This window comes from Carettochelys insculpta, chromosome 4 (genome assembly GCF_033958435.1).
Source record: "Carettochelys insculpta isolate YL-2023 chromosome 4, ASM3395843v1, whole genome shotgun sequence".
In the NCBI taxonomy this organism is placed as follows: domain Eukaryota; kingdom Metazoa; phylum Chordata; order Testudines; family Carettochelyidae; genus Carettochelys; species Carettochelys insculpta.
Window position 1 is genome coordinate 20,772,683 of NC_134140.1, and position 21,515 is coordinate 20,794,197.

At 43.2% G+C, this 21,515-nt stretch overlaps 1 protein-coding gene across 2 annotated transcripts; it reads right to left on the bottom strand.

The window, feature by feature from the left end:
* Positions 1-803: 803 nt before the first annotated feature.
* LRPAP1 (LDL receptor related protein associated protein 1) lies at positions 804-20,992 on the bottom strand. 2 transcript variants are annotated; one of them, XM_074992411.1, is made up of 8 exons: positions 20,769-20,992; positions 14,159-14,303; positions 11,952-12,076; positions 9,224-9,344; positions 8,213-8,371; positions 7,102-7,184; positions 2,951-3,127; positions 804-1,077 (listed from the first exon to the last, which is right to left on the bottom strand). In XM_074992411.1, exons 1-8 carry the CDS (start codon positions 20,946-20,948, stop codon positions 1,012-1,014), a joined length of 1,056 nt encoding a protein of 351 aa, XP_074848512.1. In that variant the 5' UTR covers positions 20,949-20,992; the 3' UTR covers positions 804-1,011. The 2 variants fall into 2 exon arrangements, with proteins under 2 accessions (XP_074848512.1, XP_074848514.1); XM_074992413.1 differs by lacking the exon at positions 20,769-20,992 and adding an exon at positions 17,401-17,538.
* Positions 20,993-21,515: the final 523 nt, after the last annotated feature.

Below are 21,515 nucleotides of genomic sequence, written 5' to 3' on the forward strand. Positions count from 1 at the left end.
TTTCAAATTTGGTTACAAAACCAATATGTCAAGAGCCGCAATGCACGTGAATACGAGACAGTCCTTAATAAATAGTCAAATTGTCCTTTTTGTCACCCCTATTATATGAACAACGCACATGCAAAGATTTGTACCAGTTAGAAAGTTACCCCCATCTCCAGGCTTTACCTGCCTCAACACACAAATCTACGCCCCCCAAGCTTTACCCCCCCATCCCACAAACCTGTGCCCCATCCCCAGGTTTAACCCCTTTAGCCCCAAACTGCTCACGCCCCCATTCCCAGGATTTACCTGCCTCAGACGCTCTGTGTGCTGCCCACCTCCCCTGGCTGCTGAGGTACGAGGAGGAAGCCTGGAGACGGTGCCCACCCCACCCCACCCTTTCAGCACAGGTGGCTGGTGCAGTCTGGGCAGCACTAGCACTGGGTGCTGTGGGTGGGCGCTTCTGAGCTGGTGGCAGCGACAGGGAAGGGGGGAGCAAACAGATCTGATCCCATGTCTACTGAATTCAGCAAAAGTCTTTCACTTTACATCAGTGGGCACTAGACTAGGCTGTAATTTTAAATTATTTTAATTTTCTGTTAAATCATCACAGTACAAGGTCTTTAACGTACACTTTAGGTTTGCCTGGTCAGTAGTCTGCTGATCAGCATAGATGTGTTTGTAAGAATAATATACTTTCCCTAACAGTGTAAATAAAAAAAAAAAAGCAGTGCTCTTACATAAAGTACCTACTTTTTTGGAAATGAGTACCTGAAAGGCTGATGTGATGCAGATACAAAACTTAAATGATAAAAGATATGTAAATTAAAGGTATATTTATAACTGACATTTAATTTCACAATTACAGTATCAGTTCTGTGATTAAACTATAAAAGGACTGAAATCATATTCCTTACAAAGGACAATCCTGTTGGGTGCTTACTATTTATTTGCTTCTCTAAGTATTCAGTAAGTCCCAGCAGAAAGTGATTTATTAGGTATATGCATACCACAACATGGAAAATACATTCAGAGTTCATTGTGTTGAAGACCTCTTGATATTCTACTGGATAAGTCTTGCAGATGCTTCTTGACCTAAGAGAGCAAAAATATATTCACTATATGATCAAGAAATGCTGTGACATACTCAACATTTTACCACTGGTGCCTATGGCACTTGACAAGCTGTGGAAGGACAAGATCATTTCCCAATGACTGAGAATTTTATGGCCCAGTTCCCAAAAGCCAAACCTGTTACCTGATCATAACATTTGTTTACTTGTTCAATGTTTCAAACTGGGATTTCCTCTTGTGACAAGAAGGATGGTGCTGTGGTTAAGGACTGGGACTCAGGATTCCATGCCCAGCTTTCCTACTGGCTTCTTGTCTATTAACCCTCAACAATCTTGCCAGACAAAATGGGGCCAATATTAATTTCCCTTCCCACTGTTTGTTTTCTCTATTCAGACTGTAAACTGCAGGACTGAGACTGTCCCACGTTTGAACACCGCCTAACACAACGGTACAGTAAACCCCTGCTTTTTGCGATTTCCACATACACGTTAATCGTATTAATGTGAACGTCGAAATCCCGGCCTCCAGCTGCCTGCTTCCCCTGCCTGGGGGAAGCTGTGGAGCTGCTCCTTTCAGTGCTCAGTTGCCGGCTCCAAGCGCTGGAGCCAGCTGTGGAGTGCTGAAAGGACGCCAAAGACGGGGGGAAGCCCTTCAGCCCCGGGGAGCCATGAGCCAGGCGCAGCAGCACCTGGTCAGTTTCCCGGCTCCCTCAAGCAGCTGTGCCTGGCTCCTGGGGGCTTGTGGGGGGGTGGTGGTAAGAGGAAGGAGGGCAGCCCCTCAGCCCCAGGGAGCCAGAAGCTAGGTGCAGCAGTGTCTGGTCAGCTTCCCAACTTCCGCATGCAGCAGCATCTGGCTCCTGGGTGGCGGCAGCAGGGGGGAGCCCCTCAGCCCCTTGGGAGCCAGAAGCGGCAGCCCCTAGTCAGTTTCCCGTCTCCCACAAGCTGCTGTGTCTGGCTCCTGGCTCCCAGGGACTCAGAGGAGGAGGGAGGGATCCTCCTCCCCCAACTTACATGAAATTTGAGTTATGTGGGGGCTGCAAGGAATGCAACCCTCAGGTAACGCAGGGTTTTACTGTACTGCAATATCAAATAGGAGCTGTCACAGGATGCACCTGCCCTACAGCGCCCCCTAATGGCTACGTGGTATGATATATGCTGTCTGCTTCATTTTGCCCTCATGTCACCAATAAATTCACTCAGATTATATAAGCAACAATGCCCATTCTGAGCGGTGCAGTTTATTAACCAAAGACCCAACAAAAATACGAGCAGGTCTTCTCCCCAGCATCACAGCTGAGAGACAGTCAGTCTTAGTTGATCCATTCCCCACCCAGCTACAGTAGGGTTCTCTTGGCTTGCAGCCCCACCTTGGAGGCGTACCTATTATTAGCTGGGAAGAATCCTGTCCTGTAGCCAGGGCCTGTAGAGTTCTGTCCGCTGCAGCTCCTCAGGGGCAGTGCAGAGTTTCTCACAGGCCACGTTGGCCTCTTGCCAGTTTGAATGTTCCTAGTCACAGGAGAACACCTTCCAGGCCTCTCCTGAAAGCTCCTCTCCCCAGGAACTTCCCATCTCTGGGAATCACCTCAGCTGAGCCCAGTTTATCAGACTCATTAGCTGATTATCTGCCAACCAGCCAGCAGGAGATTTAATTACACCTACCCATGCCTGAGTTGGTTCATTCTCCTTTACAAGAGCCTTTGGGCTAGTGCCTGACTCCGCTGAAAGGGCTAGCCTCTGTGACAGGGGCCTTAAATCACTATTGTAATACAAATGATGGCTGGTATTTAATAAGTCAATAGCATTGATACTAAACACAGGAAAATCCAAACTCCCTCTACTGCAGAGTTAAACTGGGGGCATACAGAAACTTCACAACACACAGTATTTGTACAGACCTTGTATCCCAGTTCTTTTGTCTTTTCTTCTAGCATGACATATTTCTCTTTGTTTCTGTTCAGATGTTCTTTATCTCCTGTCCCCTCCACATGCTTCAGTTTCTGATGTGAAATCTCTAACTGTTTCTGGTAATGATGATGTTTTTCAATTTTTGCTTCAAAGTGTTTCAGCTCCTCCTACAGAGCAAGGAATATACATTTCAGGGCTAACATGCCACCTTCTTTTTGAGATTTCCTCGCAACAGATTCCTAATGCTGTTTTAATGTGTGTCGCACACAAAGCCCTTCCAGCTCTCTGCATCTGAAGAGCACTGGGGTCATGGAGCTTCAAACCATCCAGAAACTCAGATAGCATCCAAACATCTACTACTCAAGCTAAGGAGGCCACTAATATCTCAGAGACACAAGGACACTATAGAGACAAGTGCCAGAGACAGTTTAAACAATGCTTTTTTGCGGACACAATACTTACAGAGGTCACTTTCAATATCAGACCCTTAAGGCTCAGATTTAGCTCTTTTTCTGGCTGGCAGCCCAGACAGCTCCTGATCTGCTTTATTGTTTTACCACAAGCTGCCATGTCCCAGGAACAGATCAAAGTGTCGGCCTCTTCGACTGCAGCTGAAAGGGGCCAGCCTGACATCAGCGACATCCAGGACTGCAAACTCTCCAGGACTGTTCTGGAGTCTTGGCAACTGTAGTGGCATTTCTGCTTTATACACAAAGCAGGTCTCCTCTATGCTGTGGCACAGACAGCAAAAATACAGGCTCCCCCATACACCCTGCTAGGATCCTGTTGGACCATACTGTTTGAGAGCAGCATTAGTCTTTGTGTGCTTCTGAGGATTGCCCGCACTGCAGAACCTACTGACAATGCCAACTGTGGTACCAATTATGATGAAGGTTCCCTCTGTGATGTAACATTTGCACATGAAGAACCAGCTGAAATCCACCAGGCTGATTCCATGCAGACCATGTAGGGAATGTCTACCTTTGAGCTGGGAGTCAGTCTCCCAAGACCAGCACTAGCATGTTAAAAATAACTGTGTGGATGCTGCTGCACTGGCAGAAGCCCAGGTTGGTCACTCATGTTGGGGAACCACCTTATTCCCAAGTGTGGGTAGCAAACCCAAGCCTTGGCTGCTAGTGCAATGTGCACACTGCTATTTTTAACAAGCTTGTCTACCTGGGCTGCAAGGCTCACTTCCAGCTGTACTGCAGATATACCCTTAATCAGGGTCGGCCAGTAGTTTGATGCAGGGTATGTCTACACTAGGGGAAAGACTGACCCGGTCAGGGTTGATCGTCTGGAGTTTGATTTCACATGCCTGGTAGAGATGTACAAAATCGAGCTATCTGGGGCCTGCAGTCGATTCCTGTGTTTCTCAACATGACGAGGAGTAAGAAAGGTCAACAGGAGAAACTCGTAAACAGCTGGGGAAGTCAACTGCAGATAAGTCGATTCTAGCTATGCAATTGCCGTAGCTAGAATTGTGTATGTGCAATTGAATTACCTGCCTAGTGTAGACCAAGCCTCAGGCAGAGTTTTTGCTTTGACTTGGCGGAGAACAAATCAAACTTTGCCATGCTAAAGGGTCTCCTCTAGCTTCAGAAGCAGAGGTCTCGCTTTCCTCTCAACACATGGGCTGCCAAAGGAAAACGATTTGCCTATTAGAACATTCCAGTTTTTACACACTATGTACCGCACTACATTTTTGCGCCAGCAGCTGATAATCTATCCAAGCTGTTTTCCTCAGAAGACCTCACCACCGTTTGCTTTGAAGATCAGCGAAAGTGACAAACATGAAGGTCTGAGTTTAGCACTGGCTGTTGAATACTCCAGTGTAATTAAAAGGAATTTCAGGCAATGTGTACCTTTAACACTTCTTCCCACATTACAAGTCAGTGAAGCACACCTTGTGACCCTTACCATCCTCTTCCTGCCACAAAACCCCAGCACAGGGCTGTGATGCTGACAGCAGCATCTTTTAGCACTGGTGCATGGCATTTCCCTAAAGGAAGATTTCTGCCCAAATGTCTGTTTCTAAACAATTACACATTCTTACTTTAGATCCTACTGCTGAGGAGAAAGGGGATTTTTCCTTATGCCAGGAACAGATGCCATGGGCCTTATTTACCTTTCCCACTATTGTGTATGACTGATCCAAAGCTCATGGCGTTCAATGCAATTGAAACGTGTTTGCCCATGTGTGGCACTCAGGCTCCATGTCTCCAAAGGAGGAATGGTCTGGCAGGCTGGGCTGTGGCACTCAAGACCTGGGTTCAATTACATGCTCTAATAGATTTTGCACATGACCTTAGGCAGGTGATTTAATCTCTCGGTGCCTCACATAGTCATCTAGAAAGTGGGCACAGTAAGGCCAGGTGAGCTACGAGGACCTCATAAATGCACAGACCAAAATTCACAAGCAGACTTAGAGGCACAGCTTTCTCAGCCACGAATGCAAGAGACTGCTGTCCTCAGACAGCCATGGAAACAAGACAATCGGGCTTGGTATTAACTCAGGAGAGAGATTTTTTTTTTAATTTCATCATTAAAAAAGCCCAAATGTGCAAGCACATGCAGCACAGTAATTCACGTCTCAAAAAAGGCGTTTATACTAACCAGGATCGCTGTGCCTCTCTGGGTTAGCTGTGCACTGCTCCTTCCTCGGAGATGATCACTGAGCATCCCTTCTCCCAAGGGGCAAAACAATAACCTGGTGGGGAAGTAGCCAGCTCATGTTTTGTGGTTTTAGTTTCCATCCTTTCCATTATTTCCCAAAGCATTCATTATAATTAGGGATTAGAAGATGATGACTGGTGTCCTGTAACACGCCAACAGGCGTCTCTGCAGGCCTAAAGGCCTTAAAGAGCAGCCTGCAGGCCTCAGAGAGCAAGAGTGGGAACTGCCATTCCTGTGGTACAACCAAGTTCCCACCCCTGTGTTACAGCCTGTTATAGTGTTGGACCCTGTAAACAAAACGTGAGAAAGCTGTATCATCTCCTGACACCTGCATTTAGACATGGGAAGCAGAGAGACGAGTAACCACGGCAGCCTTCAGCCTCATGAGAACGTTAAAAGTGGTGTTGTGCCAGTATACACGCACCCAGCAAACAGCTAAGAGATAAAAATCACTGTTAGTTCCTGCCCCAGCTGAGTTTCACCCAGGACTCCTTGGCCTCAGGAGTGCTCTGGATTTTCCCCCAGCTGGAGCAACATCAGATGTAGCCCTAATGTGAGGCACTTTGGGACTGGAACTCCCCCTGGCAGAAGAGACATAAGCCAAATAGCCTCTTGTCCAGACCTATATACTCCTGTTGTATTTGGCTTATTAATGTGTACCTTGTGAATAATTTGCAGTAACTCGGAGTAAATAGGCTTAATAAAGTACTAGTATCCCTAACTGGCTCTGTGTTGAAACAGATCCCATAAATCCTGTCTGACCTTGACCTGGTGAGTTGACAACTGGAAAGGTGATCACGTTATACAAAATAAGGATCCAATCTTACGAGCAGTTAGGTACCTGCATAAATTTACATAGGTAGTTTCACTACAAACCATGGAGTTACTCACATAAATAGAAAGTTACACACATACTTTGGCATTTGCAAAACTGAATCGCAACTTTGTCTCTTGGGGTGCGTCTACACTTGCATTCCTCTTTCGAAAGAGGTATGCAAATGAGGGTAAAACATGAAAATGAGGTGCAGATTTGCATATTTGGCACCTTATTTGCATATTCTTATTTCAAGAGGAAAAACAGCATAGACGCTGCTCTTTTGAAAGTAAACCCATCTTTCAAATAATCCTTCTTCCTCTTATTTAATGGGAAGACGGATTCTTTTGAAGATGGGGTTTACTTTCGAACGAGCAGTGTCTACACTGGTTTTTTTCTTTCAAAAGAAGCTCTTTCAAAATAAGAGTATGCAAATGAGATGCCAAACATGCAAATCTGCACCTTATTTGCACGCCTGATTTCCCTCATTTGCATACCTTTCGAAAGAGGAGTGCAAGTGTAGATGCACCCTTGATCATGGTGAGTGAAGAAGAACAAGGAGGAAAAAGAGTGCACTACTATACCCTGTACAGAGCATCCCTAGTGTTTCTTAATCTTGAAGAGAAAATCCATATTTCAATTTTATCTTACCCTAAACGATTCAAGTTCTTTCTCAGTAAAATTGGCTGATTTGGCCATGTCCCATAAATCAATCACTCTGGGCTCTTCAAATTCTAAATCAAACAAACACATAATTAGTGACATCACCATGATCTCAAATACTATCAACTTAAAAAATAAGTAATTAACAGCAACATCTCCCCGGCTTCACAGGAGAAACTCACGCACAGTGCCCTGCATTGCTGAGCAAGTCTGTCTAGAGGAGGCCAAACCCTAACATTTTACTTATATTTTTAGTATGCTAGCTACAAGACCTTTACAAAACGAAGCCAAAGGGGGACACACCCTGAGTATGGTCTCTCTTGCCCTCTCTGCCTTCATGGTAAAGGAAATGGAATCCCACCTGTTTTCTGTTGGATGGGCTTGGAAGACAGGAGTGTTCTATCTATAAAAGCCTTAATCCTTTCCCTGGCATTTAACTCTCCATGGGGATCCAGAAATGGTGATGATGCAGAAATGCAGAACTTAATTTACATCATGTCGCAGTCTCTTGGAAAATTCTTGTGGAACTCATGCTGGCAATTTAATGCTGATCTGTCCCTTAATGACTGTAAGATTTTTTTTTTCTGTATTGTAATATTGCCTAGAGGAGCCAATCCACTGTGAAAAGAAACTTTCTTCCTTGCGAGGGGAAGCTCCCAGGGCAGCAGACACTGGGGCACCTCTAGCAGCACAGCCCTCGTAGGAACTGTGCTGAAAAAAGATTATGAGTAGTCAAAAGAGAACGAGTACCCACAGGGTCTCTGCAGAGTTGGCCCTGGCCTCCATGGATCTCAGAGAATCAGAGCTAAACCTTCTGGTCGTATTCAGGGACAACAGTCTGCCCTGCTTCCTCATTCAAAAAAAAGGCACGAGGAAAGGAAGCATCATGAGAATCTGTTTCCTGTCCTATAGGAGGGACCTCTGTAGATGACAAACAGGGCACTTGATCTGTACAATCAGCACTTAAACAGGGAAGGCTTGTACGTTCCTTTAAATGGCTCAAAACCATTTGTTAGTACTTTGCACAAGGCTCATTTGGATTATATGGCTTATTTGCTTACTGACTTCTCATAAATGAATGTGAAACAGAGAACCATACCACTGGCTGTGTCATATCCCTGGTGGCTGATTTTACGCAAACGGTCAAATCCTTGATTGATGCTTCGCATTTTGTCTTTCAGCTCTGTGTGTTTGCCACGCAAGATTTCCTCTTTGAGCTGGTCCTCTTCAGAGGGGTTGATCATATTTTTGTGGATTTCTGTTATCAAAAAACAAACAATAATTCATAATAGGACAAATCCTGAGATGACAGAAATACCTTCAAGTCCCAGCAAGCAGCACAGGAACAGTCAGTTCTTATCAGCTTTACTGTTTAGGTGGTGGTTGGCAGCCTTAGCTGGTCTTTTGTTAATCCTCAAGGGGCACGGCTTTGAGGAAGCTCCCGGCTATACAGGGGCAGGGCTGAGCTCCTGCCTCTCATGCTGATGAAAAGTGGCTCATGTGCCACTCTTGGCACCCATGCCGGGGGGCTGCTGACCCCTGAGTTAGAGCAATGTAGGTGGCCTAACCTCCACCAGGCACCAAAGTGACCTCTGAAAGCCTTAGCAGCAGGTAAGACAAAGTGGCATAAAGCCACCTTTGTTCCTGTCCTCTTAGGTTCTGCACAGACCTTAGCTGGGAAGAATGTGGCTCTAGCCTTAACTCCATCCTTCCCCTTCAACTAGAGCCCAGGATCTGATTTTTCCCCTACACATTGGGTGCTTCCAAGGAGCTATATTCTACCAGATCAGGGCCCAAATGCTAGAACAGGGTCTCAGTACTTTTTTTCTGAAAAAGTCATAATTTAGCTTGTTCAGCGGACAATCTCCTTGCTTGCTGAAACACATGCAGGCATTAGAAAATGAAGAACAGCAACTGTTGCATTAGCTACACCAATTCTCAGCAGAGGACATGCATTTGTGCCCTGTGAGTATCTGTGAATGGCATTCATCTGCAAAGCAATCCTAAAATAAACCTAAGATACCATCTTTAGGATTTTAAAGATACTTTAAAACATCTGAGCAAGTGGTAGAGAGACGCCTGCACTGCTCTGAAAACAATATCTAGGCACCTTCTGTTCGGCTCACAGTCTCTAGCAGGATATTATATTCATGAATCTTTTCTTTGTGATGCTTAAATTCCCGCCACAGCTTATCCAGTTCCTGATCAGAAAATTTTCCAGAGGTCTTGGCCTGAAAAAAATACAAATGGAAAACATAATCCCAAGTATCCAAGTAAAATGGTGGGGTCAAAATTAGCTATTACCATTGAATAACAAGACTGTGGTATCATTATGCTTCATTCTTTCAAAACGTCCACTCAATGTGCAGCAGCAGTCAAAAAGCAAATAGAATGTTGGGAATCATTAAAAAGGGATAGAGAAAAAGAGAGAAAATATCATACTGCCTCCATATAAATCCATGGTACACCCACATATTCAATATTGTCTGCAGATATGGTCACTCCATCTCAGGAAATATATATACTGGAATTGGGAAAGGTTCAGCAAAAGGCAACAAATATGGTTAGAGGTATGGAATGGTTTCTGTATTAATAAGGCAGGGATTTTTCAGGTTGGAAAAAAGATGACCTACTGGGGAGATGAATGGAGGACTATAAAAAATCATGGCTGCTGTAGAGAAAGTAGCTAGAATAAATAGCATTTCCTCTTCTCATAACATAAGAGCCAAGGGTTACCCAAATGAAATTAATAGGGAGCAGGTTTAAAACAAATAAATGGAAGTATTTCTTCACACAGTGCATAGTCAATGTATGGAACTCCTTGTCAGGGGATGCTGTGAAGGCCAAGACAACAGCAGGATTAAAGAAAGAACTAAATTAATGAAGGATAGGTCCATGGATGGCTATCAGCCAAGATGGACACTGATGGTGTCGCTAACCTATGACAGACAGAAGCTGGGAACGAGTAACAGGGATCACTTGATGATGATGTGTTCTGACAGTGGCCAGTTCCAGGCACCTCTGGGGAAATGATCAGAACACAGAATACTGCACTAGAGGAACCTTTGTTCTTACCCAGCATGGCCATTCTTATGTCTCATTCATAAGAGCATAAACTATAACTCCTTTTCATTTCCAAGTGACACAACATATATTCACTTGCCAAATAAAATTCCTTCACTTTTTTTTTTTTTAAACTGCAGGACAAGTTCCACTTCAAAATATCTTTGTTTTATACTTCACTGTGCTGATATGAGGGCAGAACGTTGACATGGAGTGAAATCCTGGTCCCACTGAATTCTATGGGAGCTTTACCATTAACTTTAATGGGGACCACGATCTCACCTCCCCAATATTCAGAGACACGATGAAAATTGTTATTATTATTTCTATTATTGTGGAGCATAATCCCCACCACACACATTCTTTAGGAAGCGAACCATTATTGATGACAGAAACATGAACTACACGCTTGGATTATAGGGTTTTTCTTATGTTAAGGACTAGAGACGTATACAAGAGTTCTTGAATAGAGGTTCTCCTTCTACTGGCACTGTGTGTCATGTCCCTGCCTGCACTGTGCTGTTTCCCATTGTACTAGGGATTCACAGTTAGAGGAACTCAATGTGCTGCCCTGGTAAAGGGATGGCCGTTGCTCCATCTTCCTTCCCACAGGTTAAAAGTGAAATCTTTTCATACTTGTACAGAGCCAGAAGCTCAGATTTTGTTTGGGGAACACTTCGAAGTGATTTGTTTTTTTTCTGTCATTTTTTAAAAAAGGGCACTGTCAGGTTGAATTTGATTTTATTAAAACATAAAAACAAAACTCCCTTTGCTGTTTTACTTGCAGCACCTTAAGGCTAGGGCTATGCTACAGTGGTCCTTCAAAAGAAGTTTTCGGAAGATCTCTTCTTAAAAAAATAAACTTCTTTTGAAATATTGCAAACAAACAAACAAAAAAAACAGATAAGAAAAAAATCAATCCGCTCTTTCAATAGAGAATGGCCACACCCCAGCTGCTCTTTTGAAAGAATGAGCCAGGAAATGCTGCAGATTGAAAAATCCGGCACCATGAGGACTGCTCTGTCAAAAAAATGGCCCTTAGAGAAACGTGCTCTTCCTCATCCAGGAGAGGAAGAGGGATGCCAGAAAAAATTACCAAGTTCTTCCGATTTAATATCGAAAGAACGCATTGTGTGTGTACGTGCTCCGAAGGATTTTTTGAAAGAGCCCCGGCTTTTTTTGAAAAAACGTGCTAATGTAGATGTAGCCTAAGAGTAGTAAAAATTTTAAAAATGAAACTTTTCACTAATTTCATTTATTTCCTTTTTGCAGGTTCTGCCAGTCTGTTGAAATTGCCCAAGCTGGAGCAGTTCTTGTTTTTAAGACATGAGCACAAACTCTGGAAGCTTTACTTGCAAACATTACAAGATGAGGTTTTCATGTTAAAAACATCCTTTAAAATAATTTTATGAAATACTTCTAATTAAGTTTAACCATTTAAACAAAACCAAACCTACAATACACAGCTGTATCCTTTCATGGTCTCAGAGTGAACCTCTGGACCCTGTAAAGTCATTAGCAAAGCTCCCATTGATTTCACTGCAGCCAAGATTTCACTCACACATAGTGGTCTACATCCTCAGAGGAATGGGCCCTCAACACCCAATGATTTTGATGAAAGGTGAGGGGACTCAACAAGTCATAGCATCTGCCCCAGTGTTGGGAGACAGAATTTTAAATCTTCTTAGTCCAAGTCGAGTTTTCTAGAAACCTCTATGCACAAACTTAAATGAAAATTTATATCTTATGTAGAAATACTCAGAAATTAAACACACCTTGTTCCATAATTTCTCCAGTCTTGGGTCATCTAGTACATCACTTTCTGTGCCATCTTTGATGTAATTTGTATCTACTAGTTGAGCATCTTTCTTTCCATTCATTCCATATTTAGTCATAATTACTGTAAGTGAGAAACAGGAAACATCAGAACCAATAGTATATTGTTCCTCCTAAAAACCCCCAAAACACCAAAAAAACCCCCACACCCTCCATCTTTTCCTGGAGCACCTTTCCTGAGAGTCAGTGGAATCCATGTCTACTCAATGAGGTGCTCTCTATTCCTCTATTGATACGTATATATCAATAGCTACACCTCTGTCTAACAGAGCTGCATCTTTCAGCTCAGGCAGCAGAGACTCACACTTTAAGATCCAGAGATTCCAGATTTGATCCTCTCACTGGTGACCCACTCAAGAGCATGGTGTTTACATCTTTGCCCTCTCCTTAAGGCACACATCTGCCATGAGGCCCATCAACCCTAGCCCCTTAAGAAAGTTAACACATGAAATACCATATAAACCAGATCAAACACAAGCGTAAAATAGCTCCACTTTCCTTTACTTTTTATTTACCACAAGTCTACACGTTAAAAAAAAAAAAAATCAATCTTCAAGGTGCAGTGTTTGCCATCTGAACTATCTGCTACGTACCTACCCCATTTTGGGCACAGAAATGTCAGTTTCATGTAGTGCTTTGAAGCTGTAAAACCACTTTCATTCAGCACATACTGAAATGGGATACAGAAATTCACTGCCCAGTTATAAAGACAACAATAAGACACGGCAAACATAATGGCTACTATCAAAAGACTATCATTTATCACAGACTTCCCATAGTATTGTTTCCTGTTTTAAGAATTGCTAACTGTATTGTAGCTGGTGACAAGTATTAACTACAATAGCAACCACTGTTAAGACAGTATTAATATTTTTCCTTTATTAGAAATGAATTTATATATGTTTGGTTAGTATGCGACCAATGACCAATTAAACCATATGATTTTATAGCAAACTAAGAAAAACACTATGTTATAAACATCCTGTTCACTGTCATTTTTTGCTGACCAATTTGTCAGGAGTTTGCAACAGCATTGAACTATCGGAAGGGTGACAAAGGGACACTGCTGAGGCTGTCAGATTTCTAAGGTTAAAGTTTGTTTGGGCTACTACAGTGATAGCAATTATACCGTGCGTGTCCAGATGAGCTGCTAAAATAGTTTATTTTACCTCAAGGAACTCTGACTACAAATCTTAAATTACTGTCACAGAAAAGCCTGATGGAATGGAGGCTGATTTCAGGGCACGATGTAACGTGAATATATCAATGCCATCAGCACTATGCCACCTATAGAGACCCTGAAAGAATTCTCAAACATTAGTCAATGCTCAACTCACTGTTAAATAGGAATAATTGTGGCACCTTTTCATATCTACAAAATAGGAACAGAGTTCAACCCCGTGAAGCAAATCAGTTGCAAAGTCAGGCATCCTGAATCCTGGCTTGTAACTATAAACTTTTATATGCTGCACACTATACTCCTTTGTAAATTTAAGCTTAGATTCTCCAAGTTACCAGTACATCATGTTAGGAGACGGGGCACAGACAGGCACACTCTCCAGAAGCCCTCGCTGCCTGTAGAACAGCCTGAGGGACAGACCCAGAGTGAGCATGTGTGAGAGGAAGGACGGCCTCAGAGTTTAGTGACAGAACGGGAATCAGGTGATGTTGGGTCTAAGGCACTGCTAAGTGAACTCAAGCAAGTCACAGTGCTGTCTTTTCAGATACTGGCTTGAATTTTTGCAGGTGCAAAACTGAGATGAAGATTTTATACACAATGTAATAGCTGTATGGGTCAGTTTCAGGAGTCAAGAGAATTTCCATTTCTTACAAAGTGTTTAAAAATAAATGGAACAAACATCAACAGGGCAAAAAGCGGGTTCTCAAAGAAGGTGAAATGCTGTTTTACTTTTTCCTGGGCTTTTACTGAGACAAAAGTTTTCAAACCCTAGGTACCTAAAGCTAGCAATCTCATCCCACTGTAGATACTGTGCCCAGCCCTTGCATTTCCCAGTGTCTTCAATAGGAGTTGTGTGTGCTTGCAGTCTTGGAAAGTCAGGACATTTATTTAAGGTCCTAAAAATAAATCCAGGTAACTAGGTAACTCAGTGACAACTCTGCCCTCTTCAGCTAAGTGATTCCTTACCATTTAAATTGCGTCTAAGTTTGGCTTCTTTTTCCCCATCTTCATCTAGCCCTTCAGCCTTCAGCTTCTTCCAGCTCAGCTCATCCTTTTCTTGTATTTTGAGGTCGCTATGTAGCTCTGCCAGCTTTACACCTGATAGATGAAGCTAATGAGAACAGAGAAATGTTTTGTGGTCACTAGACTTGTAATCACGTGCACGTGCGTTCATAGTTGAGAAGTCACCACTGTTGCTAGGACTGGCATAGAAAACAAATATTTGATATTCCACCAAAATGGGACAGTGTCAGCCACAGGGACTTCTGGGCTAGACACTGTATACATGGACATTCATGATCCAATTGGCCCTTAATATCTATCTGCTAAAACTACCACTGTTGCTTAGGTCCCAAACATTTCTGCAATAGCAGCATTGGCCGTGTGTGTTATAAAACGAATCTGCTCCTGGAGCTAAGTTTTAGAAAAACTGAAAGAGAAATTAACTCTCTTGAGCTTTGGTTGGGGAGGAAAGAAAAGCATCTGAGAAGGGGAACTTGTAACAAGACATCAATGTTTTTTTTTTTTTAAAATCTGAGACTGCAGATTATGAAAACAAAGATTTTGAAATATTTAATTGCATTAATTATTCCTTCTCACTGCCCCCATTTCTTCATCTTGGACAGCTAGTCAATTTCACTTTCTGGTTCTAAAGCAATCAGAGATTTCTAAAGTAACTGAGTTACAAAATACTCCAGTGAAATATTTCTATTCCAACAAATATGGTTAATATTCAACATAACAACTAAAAGTAGCTTATGGAAATGCTCCTGTTACTGCATTAATAGAACACAGGAGATTTTTAAATCAGTGGGGGCAGATATCTCATGTCTAAGAGTTTTAAAAAAGCTGGAGATTAACTGGATGGACCGTTTGTGCTGATTTTCAGGGACAGTTCAGAAGACTGGAAGAAAGCCAGTGTTTTGCCAATTTTTAAATGGGTAAATAAGAGAACCCAGGTAATTACAGGCCTCTCAGCTTAATATCAGTTTTGGGCAACTTAATGCAGTGGCTGTTATGGACTCGATTAATACACAATGGTAATGTAAATAATGCAAGTCAGCATGGGTTTGTGGAAAACAGATCCTGCCAACCTAACCTGATTTTTTAAAACTGAGATTACAAGTTTGATTGATAAAGATAGCATTGATGTAATATACTTGAAATTCTGTAAGGCATCTGATTTGGTAATGCATGGCATTCTGATTAAAAAATTAGAATGATATGAAATGAACTTAACACACTTTAAATGGATTAAAAGCAGGCTGATAGGTCTCAAAGGCTATGTCCACACAGCAGAGTTATTCTGAAAAAGCTATTCCAGAATAGTTTATTTTGAAATAATGCTGCTACACACAAAATACGTTTCAAAATTGCACTAAGCTAGTTTGAATTACAGTGTCTAAACACAACAGAGCCTACTACAAAATACAGCCTCTGGACGCATTAATGCTTATTTCAGTAGGATCTGTTTAGACAGGGAATAGTCTATTTCAAGACAGCTCTTCCAAAGTAGGTGCTATTCCTTGTGCAATGAGATTTACCTATTTCGAAATAAGCCAACCACGACTTCAAAATAATTTTGAAATTGCAGTTGTATTGTGTTGATGCTAGAAAAGTTATTTTCAACAACAGTCGCCCCAGTTCATCCTATGGGTGGGACAGCTCTGTTCAAAACCCCATACCTAGAACTACTATTAATGATGTACCCTGTGGGTGAATCTGCATTGCTGTAATAGAAGCCACAACTTTTGAAATTCCTGATTTCTGTAACTTTAAATTAGAGTAAAACAAAGTAGCATTAATTTTTGCAGTTTGGGAGTGGGAGGTGAACATTATGCAAGAAGGGAATGTGGAACACAATGAGGACATGAAGTCAGGAAAAAAAATTAAAACACTTCAATACTGGCTTTGGCAAGGTACTTTCTGAGTTTTCTACAACACATTGCCTTTGCTAGCCCAGCAGCCCATCTCTTGGAAAGTGATTGCATTCACTTCTAAACTTAGAAGCTTGCACCGACTTAGTGAAAGTTATTTACTAATATAAAGGCTGTAAAATGATAAATGAAACATGCATAGAATCTACATTCAGTAACCAGTCTGTCTATGTTCAGCAAAGCATGCAAACCCTTGCAGTTAATGAGATTTTAACTAATCGTTATGTGTTTTTTTGGGTCAAAAAAGGTATGCCAGAACCTATGTTCTTTACTGGTTTGAGATCACACTGTATAGCAGTTTGCTTAATTAGGACGGAACCCTAAAAGCTCACTCATAACTTCAGTCTCATACATTGGCTTCTCCACAGCTTCTATAACACTAGCTGTATGGATGAGTGAGTGTCTGAGATCCCACACACTGCACTAGTCTGCAAATGTTTAACCTTACACTGGTGTTGGTTTATTTTTTTTCATGCAAAACTAACACAGATATATGCTAGAAAAAATCCACATGGCAAACTCATGTCTCTCTCAAGGATTCTCAAAGTTGTTGTAATAAAACCTTTAAACATATACCATGTCATTTGGCACACATTTTTCTAGTTAAGAATAAACTGTACTGTTCACAGTTAGATGTTTAATTTATAATATGCTGCAACTACATATTCCATATGCTTGGTTAACATGCTACTACTCACTTTAAACTCAGGGGCAATGTCTAGATTACAGGGATTGGTTGACAGAAGGTTTTGTGGAAAGATATCTTCTGATAAAACTTCTGTTCACAGATCGTGGCCAAATTAACCAAGAGGATCACAAGGACAATCTGTTCTGTCGACAGAGAGCGGCTGGACTGCCCAGACAACCAGAAGCACAGCAGACAGGGCTGCCTGGTGCTCTGGCAGCCCTGTCTGTCGACAAAGGGCCCCCCAGCACGTTCAGACTGGCTTTCTGTCACAAGATCTCTGTTGACAGAGGTGTGATTCCTCTGGGGAGTAGCATACGGCTGTTGACAAAACTGCTGTGTTCTGCTGACTTCCTGTTGACAGAATGCCTTGAGAATCTGGATGCTTCACGAGTTTTGTCGGCTAAACGGCCACTTTATCGACAAAACCCTCTAGTTTACACACAGCCAAGGAGAGAGAAAAATGGAATTTTCAAATGAATAAATTTCACAGAAATCTTATCTTATTTCACTCTCTGAATTTTTCCTGCATGCTTGTTTAAGACCTCCTTTTTAAGGTTTATTTTTAAAATGGAAACTCTGCATACAATATTCAAACCATTGTTTTTTCCTGCATGCCTGTGGTGTTCATTTTTCATGTCTTCTATTGGTGTTGAGTAACTTTTGATTATTTTCTCAGTCTCAATAATGTTCCTTTCCCCCTCCACAATTATAGTGTTCCATTTCCGAAAAATGTCCACTTCTAAAATAGAAATCCATTTTAGAACATATTTCAATAGGCAATTCAGAAAAGAACATCTGGAACATTAAAACACATAAGATCCTTTCAAATTTACCAAAATTTCTGTAGAATTCTCTTGCCTGGTCCAATTTTAGATCACAATATTGGATGGAAGAACATACAGTATTACATTTTGGCTATTTAAAGGAGTGACAATAAAACTAGTACTCAAAGCACTGCTTCTATTTGAAGATCATCACACACACAGGCTCAAGGATGATATAATCTAGAAACACTGAGCAGTAAACTGCATATATGCGAAACCTTATCAACTAACACTGGCAAATGGCACTAAGAGTTGACTGTAGGTAGCAATGAAAATGTATCAGAAGAGGTTTATAATTAAGCTATCAAGTGTCAAATTATTTGCTCCTTGTTAATATGGTTAATTGACACCATTGGGAACTACCCTCAGGAATCTGTAAAACATTAAGACGGCCTATCAAAGATTGCTAGGCTCAGTTGTAATCATTACCCACAAGAACAAGACGGTTCTGATTAAAGACTGGAATTGTCCTCTATTTCAATGAGCTTCATGACACAGCATCATCGTAGACTTTGGAACCTACTGTTTCTTGGGATTTCAAATTCACAATGGAACTGCCCTATAGCAGATGATATTAGACCTACCAGATCCGCAACTACGAATGTGACAATGAATGCACAAAGGGTTCTTGGAGAATTAGAGGGCTGATTCCATGTTCACTACAGTCAATGGAAAATTTGTCATTAATCTGCATGGGTGTAGAAACAGACTTTGGATAAAGGGAGCCCTCGCATTGAGAGCCCTCTGATAAGAATTACAGATCAAGTATGTATTAGTTCTAGGGAGAACTGGGGTTAGTTCTGGACACACATGGATAAATCATCCTTATTTCTGGGAAATAGAGAGGAACCCTAATTTATTGGTTCTGACTACAACTGAATAACAGCTGAGTTTCAACACGTGACTGTATGTCACAATTCAGAATTGCAACACCCACCTTGATGCAAAACCCCAGAGATCTTTATATTCAGCTACTTCTAATAAATGGTCAGAAAGGCCATGGATCCCAAAACTCATAATATACAGCTCAGTGTTGGAAAAAGACTCATACAGTACAAACCTTTCACAGGAATCCCAGCAATGAACCTGGTTTGGGATTTCATTATCAAGTTAAAAAGTTACAGTGCTGTAAAGCACCATGCGAAGGACAGTTAGCTACTACCCTTGTGGAGGTGGTTTACCGAGAATGCTCTCCCAACACTCCTGCAGCAGGCACGTGGCAGTGCTTTACGCTTTTAAGTGTAGACAAAGCATCAATCTAAACAATGTACTGCCTCACTGAAGAGGACATCATGGAGCTCTCAGACTACAGCACAGCTCTTTACTTCAACTCACATTTAACACACCATAACATAATAGCTGTACAATGTGTTACTGAGTTTCACAACAACCTGTCAGTTTTGCAAAATTAATTTTAAGCAATAATCCCAGCGTTGCCATGAGAGCTGTCAGAGCAACATGCTGGTGTTCTGTTTTCCCTGCCTGTTGGCTTCTCGGGTCATGGCAATTTCCACCCCCATACATACAGGTGAGGAGAGACAGATTTAAGACATCTGCTCTCGCTCTGTGTGTAGAATTGCAGAGGTGAGCTAGTCTCACTTGGCATGCAGGGAGAACAGAGCACTGCTGTTGTGGAGAGGGTAGCAGATTCCTGTGGCCATGCAAAGAGGGCATAATATCTGAATCCGCAGCCAGAGTTCTCTGCCAGAGTACAGAACGAGACCCATGAACGCAGGTACACATTAAGGGCACAACACTAGAATTTAGAGTGAGTGTTTAGGTGTTTACTGAAAAATGGAGACTACAAATCTAGCTTCAGAGACCTGACCTCAAGTCTTTGTGCCACCAGAGACTGTCTTTGTGACCCTGGACAAATCACTTAGCCTCAGTTCTCCACCCATAAAAAATACAGATAATGGCACTTCCACAAAAATATTAAACAGCATGAGGTGGTTAGATATGATCATAATTAGGGCCACAAAAGTACCTAAGACAGAGGTGATCGAATATATTAAGTCAGCATAAGGTGCAGGTTGCCCTGCATTTCAGCAACACAGTAACCGCCCCCATATGTGTAATTTTGAATTGCGCTTAACTTACATTAATGCATGTTAAATGCAAATCAAAATTGCTTCAGCCCCCAGGTTGGGAAGCAGGGGAAAAGCCCCACGGCAGAAGCTGCCATCTGGGGAAGCAAGGGAAAAGCTGTACCTGGCTCCAGCCAGTGGTGGGGAGCTGGGAGCCAGGCTACCACTTGCTTCCCAGCTTCCCCGCCACTTGTGGGATCCAGGAAACTGACCATCACATGGCTGGTCAGTTTCCTGTATCCCACTAGCAGAGGGAAGATGGGAACCAGGCTGCCACCTGGTTCCTGCTCCACACCACTCTGGGATCCAGGAAACTGACTAGTCCTGGTGTGCTGGTCAGGTTTCCGGATCCTGCAACCCCTGTGGAGCCCAGAACCAGGCTAACACCTGGTTTCTGTCTCCCCCTGACTTGCATGAAATTTGAGTTATGTAGAGGTTGCAAGGAACACAACCCTCGTGTAGCTTGGGGGTCTGCTGTACCCAAGAAAGACTCAGAGGTACATGTTCATACCATGCCCAGATACACCAGGGTCACACACCACAACTTACAACTGAGCTTTTTCCTGCAGCTGGGCTGATACTTTAAAAGCCGGGTGCCTAAATGTAGGCCCCACAATCCATGGTTGGGCATCTCAACAGGAAAGGCCCCATCTGCAGAAGCTGCAGCCACAAATCTCACCCTGTCAGAGCTGCAGGCAACTCAGCCTCTCAGAAGATCAGGACACTTTTGTTCAGCTTCCTACACATGGACCTGGGGAGGGTGGGGGTCCACCTTCAGCCAGGGAGGTTTGGGGAGGCTGCTCTCTGCTGCCAGGCGCGGGCATCGGGACGCCAGCACGCAGGGAAGAAGCCCACCGCTCCAGGTCCCCCTGGGATGCAGGGAACCAGCCCCCGCTCCAGGACCGCAGCCTGGGGCGCAGCGCGCGTGGACGCAGCCTCCGCTCCAGAACCCCGGGTTGTGGGGGGGCGCAGGGAGGCAACCCCCCTCCCCCTCCAAGGCCCTGGGGAGGCAGCGAGCAGGGAGCGGAATTAGTGACTCACCCGCTGCGCCTTCTCCCAGATCTGGTTCAGCTTCACCACCCTGAACTCCGCGGCCTCCTGGCGCTTCGAGCTGCCGGCTGCGGCTGCCTCATTCGCCTCCCTGGAGTACTTCCCCCCCTGCCCCCAGACAACCAAGAGCAGAGAGGAGCTCAGAGCCAGCAGCTCCCAGACGGCGGACATCCTCCCGCTCGCCTCCTTTCGCCGCGGCAGAGCGATCGGCCCGGAAAGGAGGAAAACTGCAACCCCCAGAATGCAGTGCTGCGAAATGCTCTGCGGTCATTGTAGTTCTGCGGCGAGCTACAGGGGCCCCACACAAACCCGCACTACAAGACCCAGAATGCATTGCACACGGGAACACCTGGGGGCTGCTTGGGAATAAGGCACTTGTGAGCGAGCTGAGAGTGAGCCTTTGTGCAGACCAAGCAATCCTTATGCAATGGTGTTTGCTATTTCAGGGCCAGGCAGCAGGTCGAATATAGAACATACAGGACCATAAACGTTTTTGCTTGTCACCTTTGGGCCCAGCCATAGTAGGAAAATGCAGGCTGCTGTTCTCCTACTGAAAAGCACCTTTTTAGGTATGTAAGTAATCAGCTTGGATTTGGTTCATAAAGAAAAGCATCATACGCTCAGGCTATGACTGCACTACAGCAATCTGTGGACAGAAGTTACTGTTGGAAGATACCTTCCGACAAAACTTCCGTGGACAGATTGCAGCCACACACAAAAGTGGCTCACCAAAGAGTA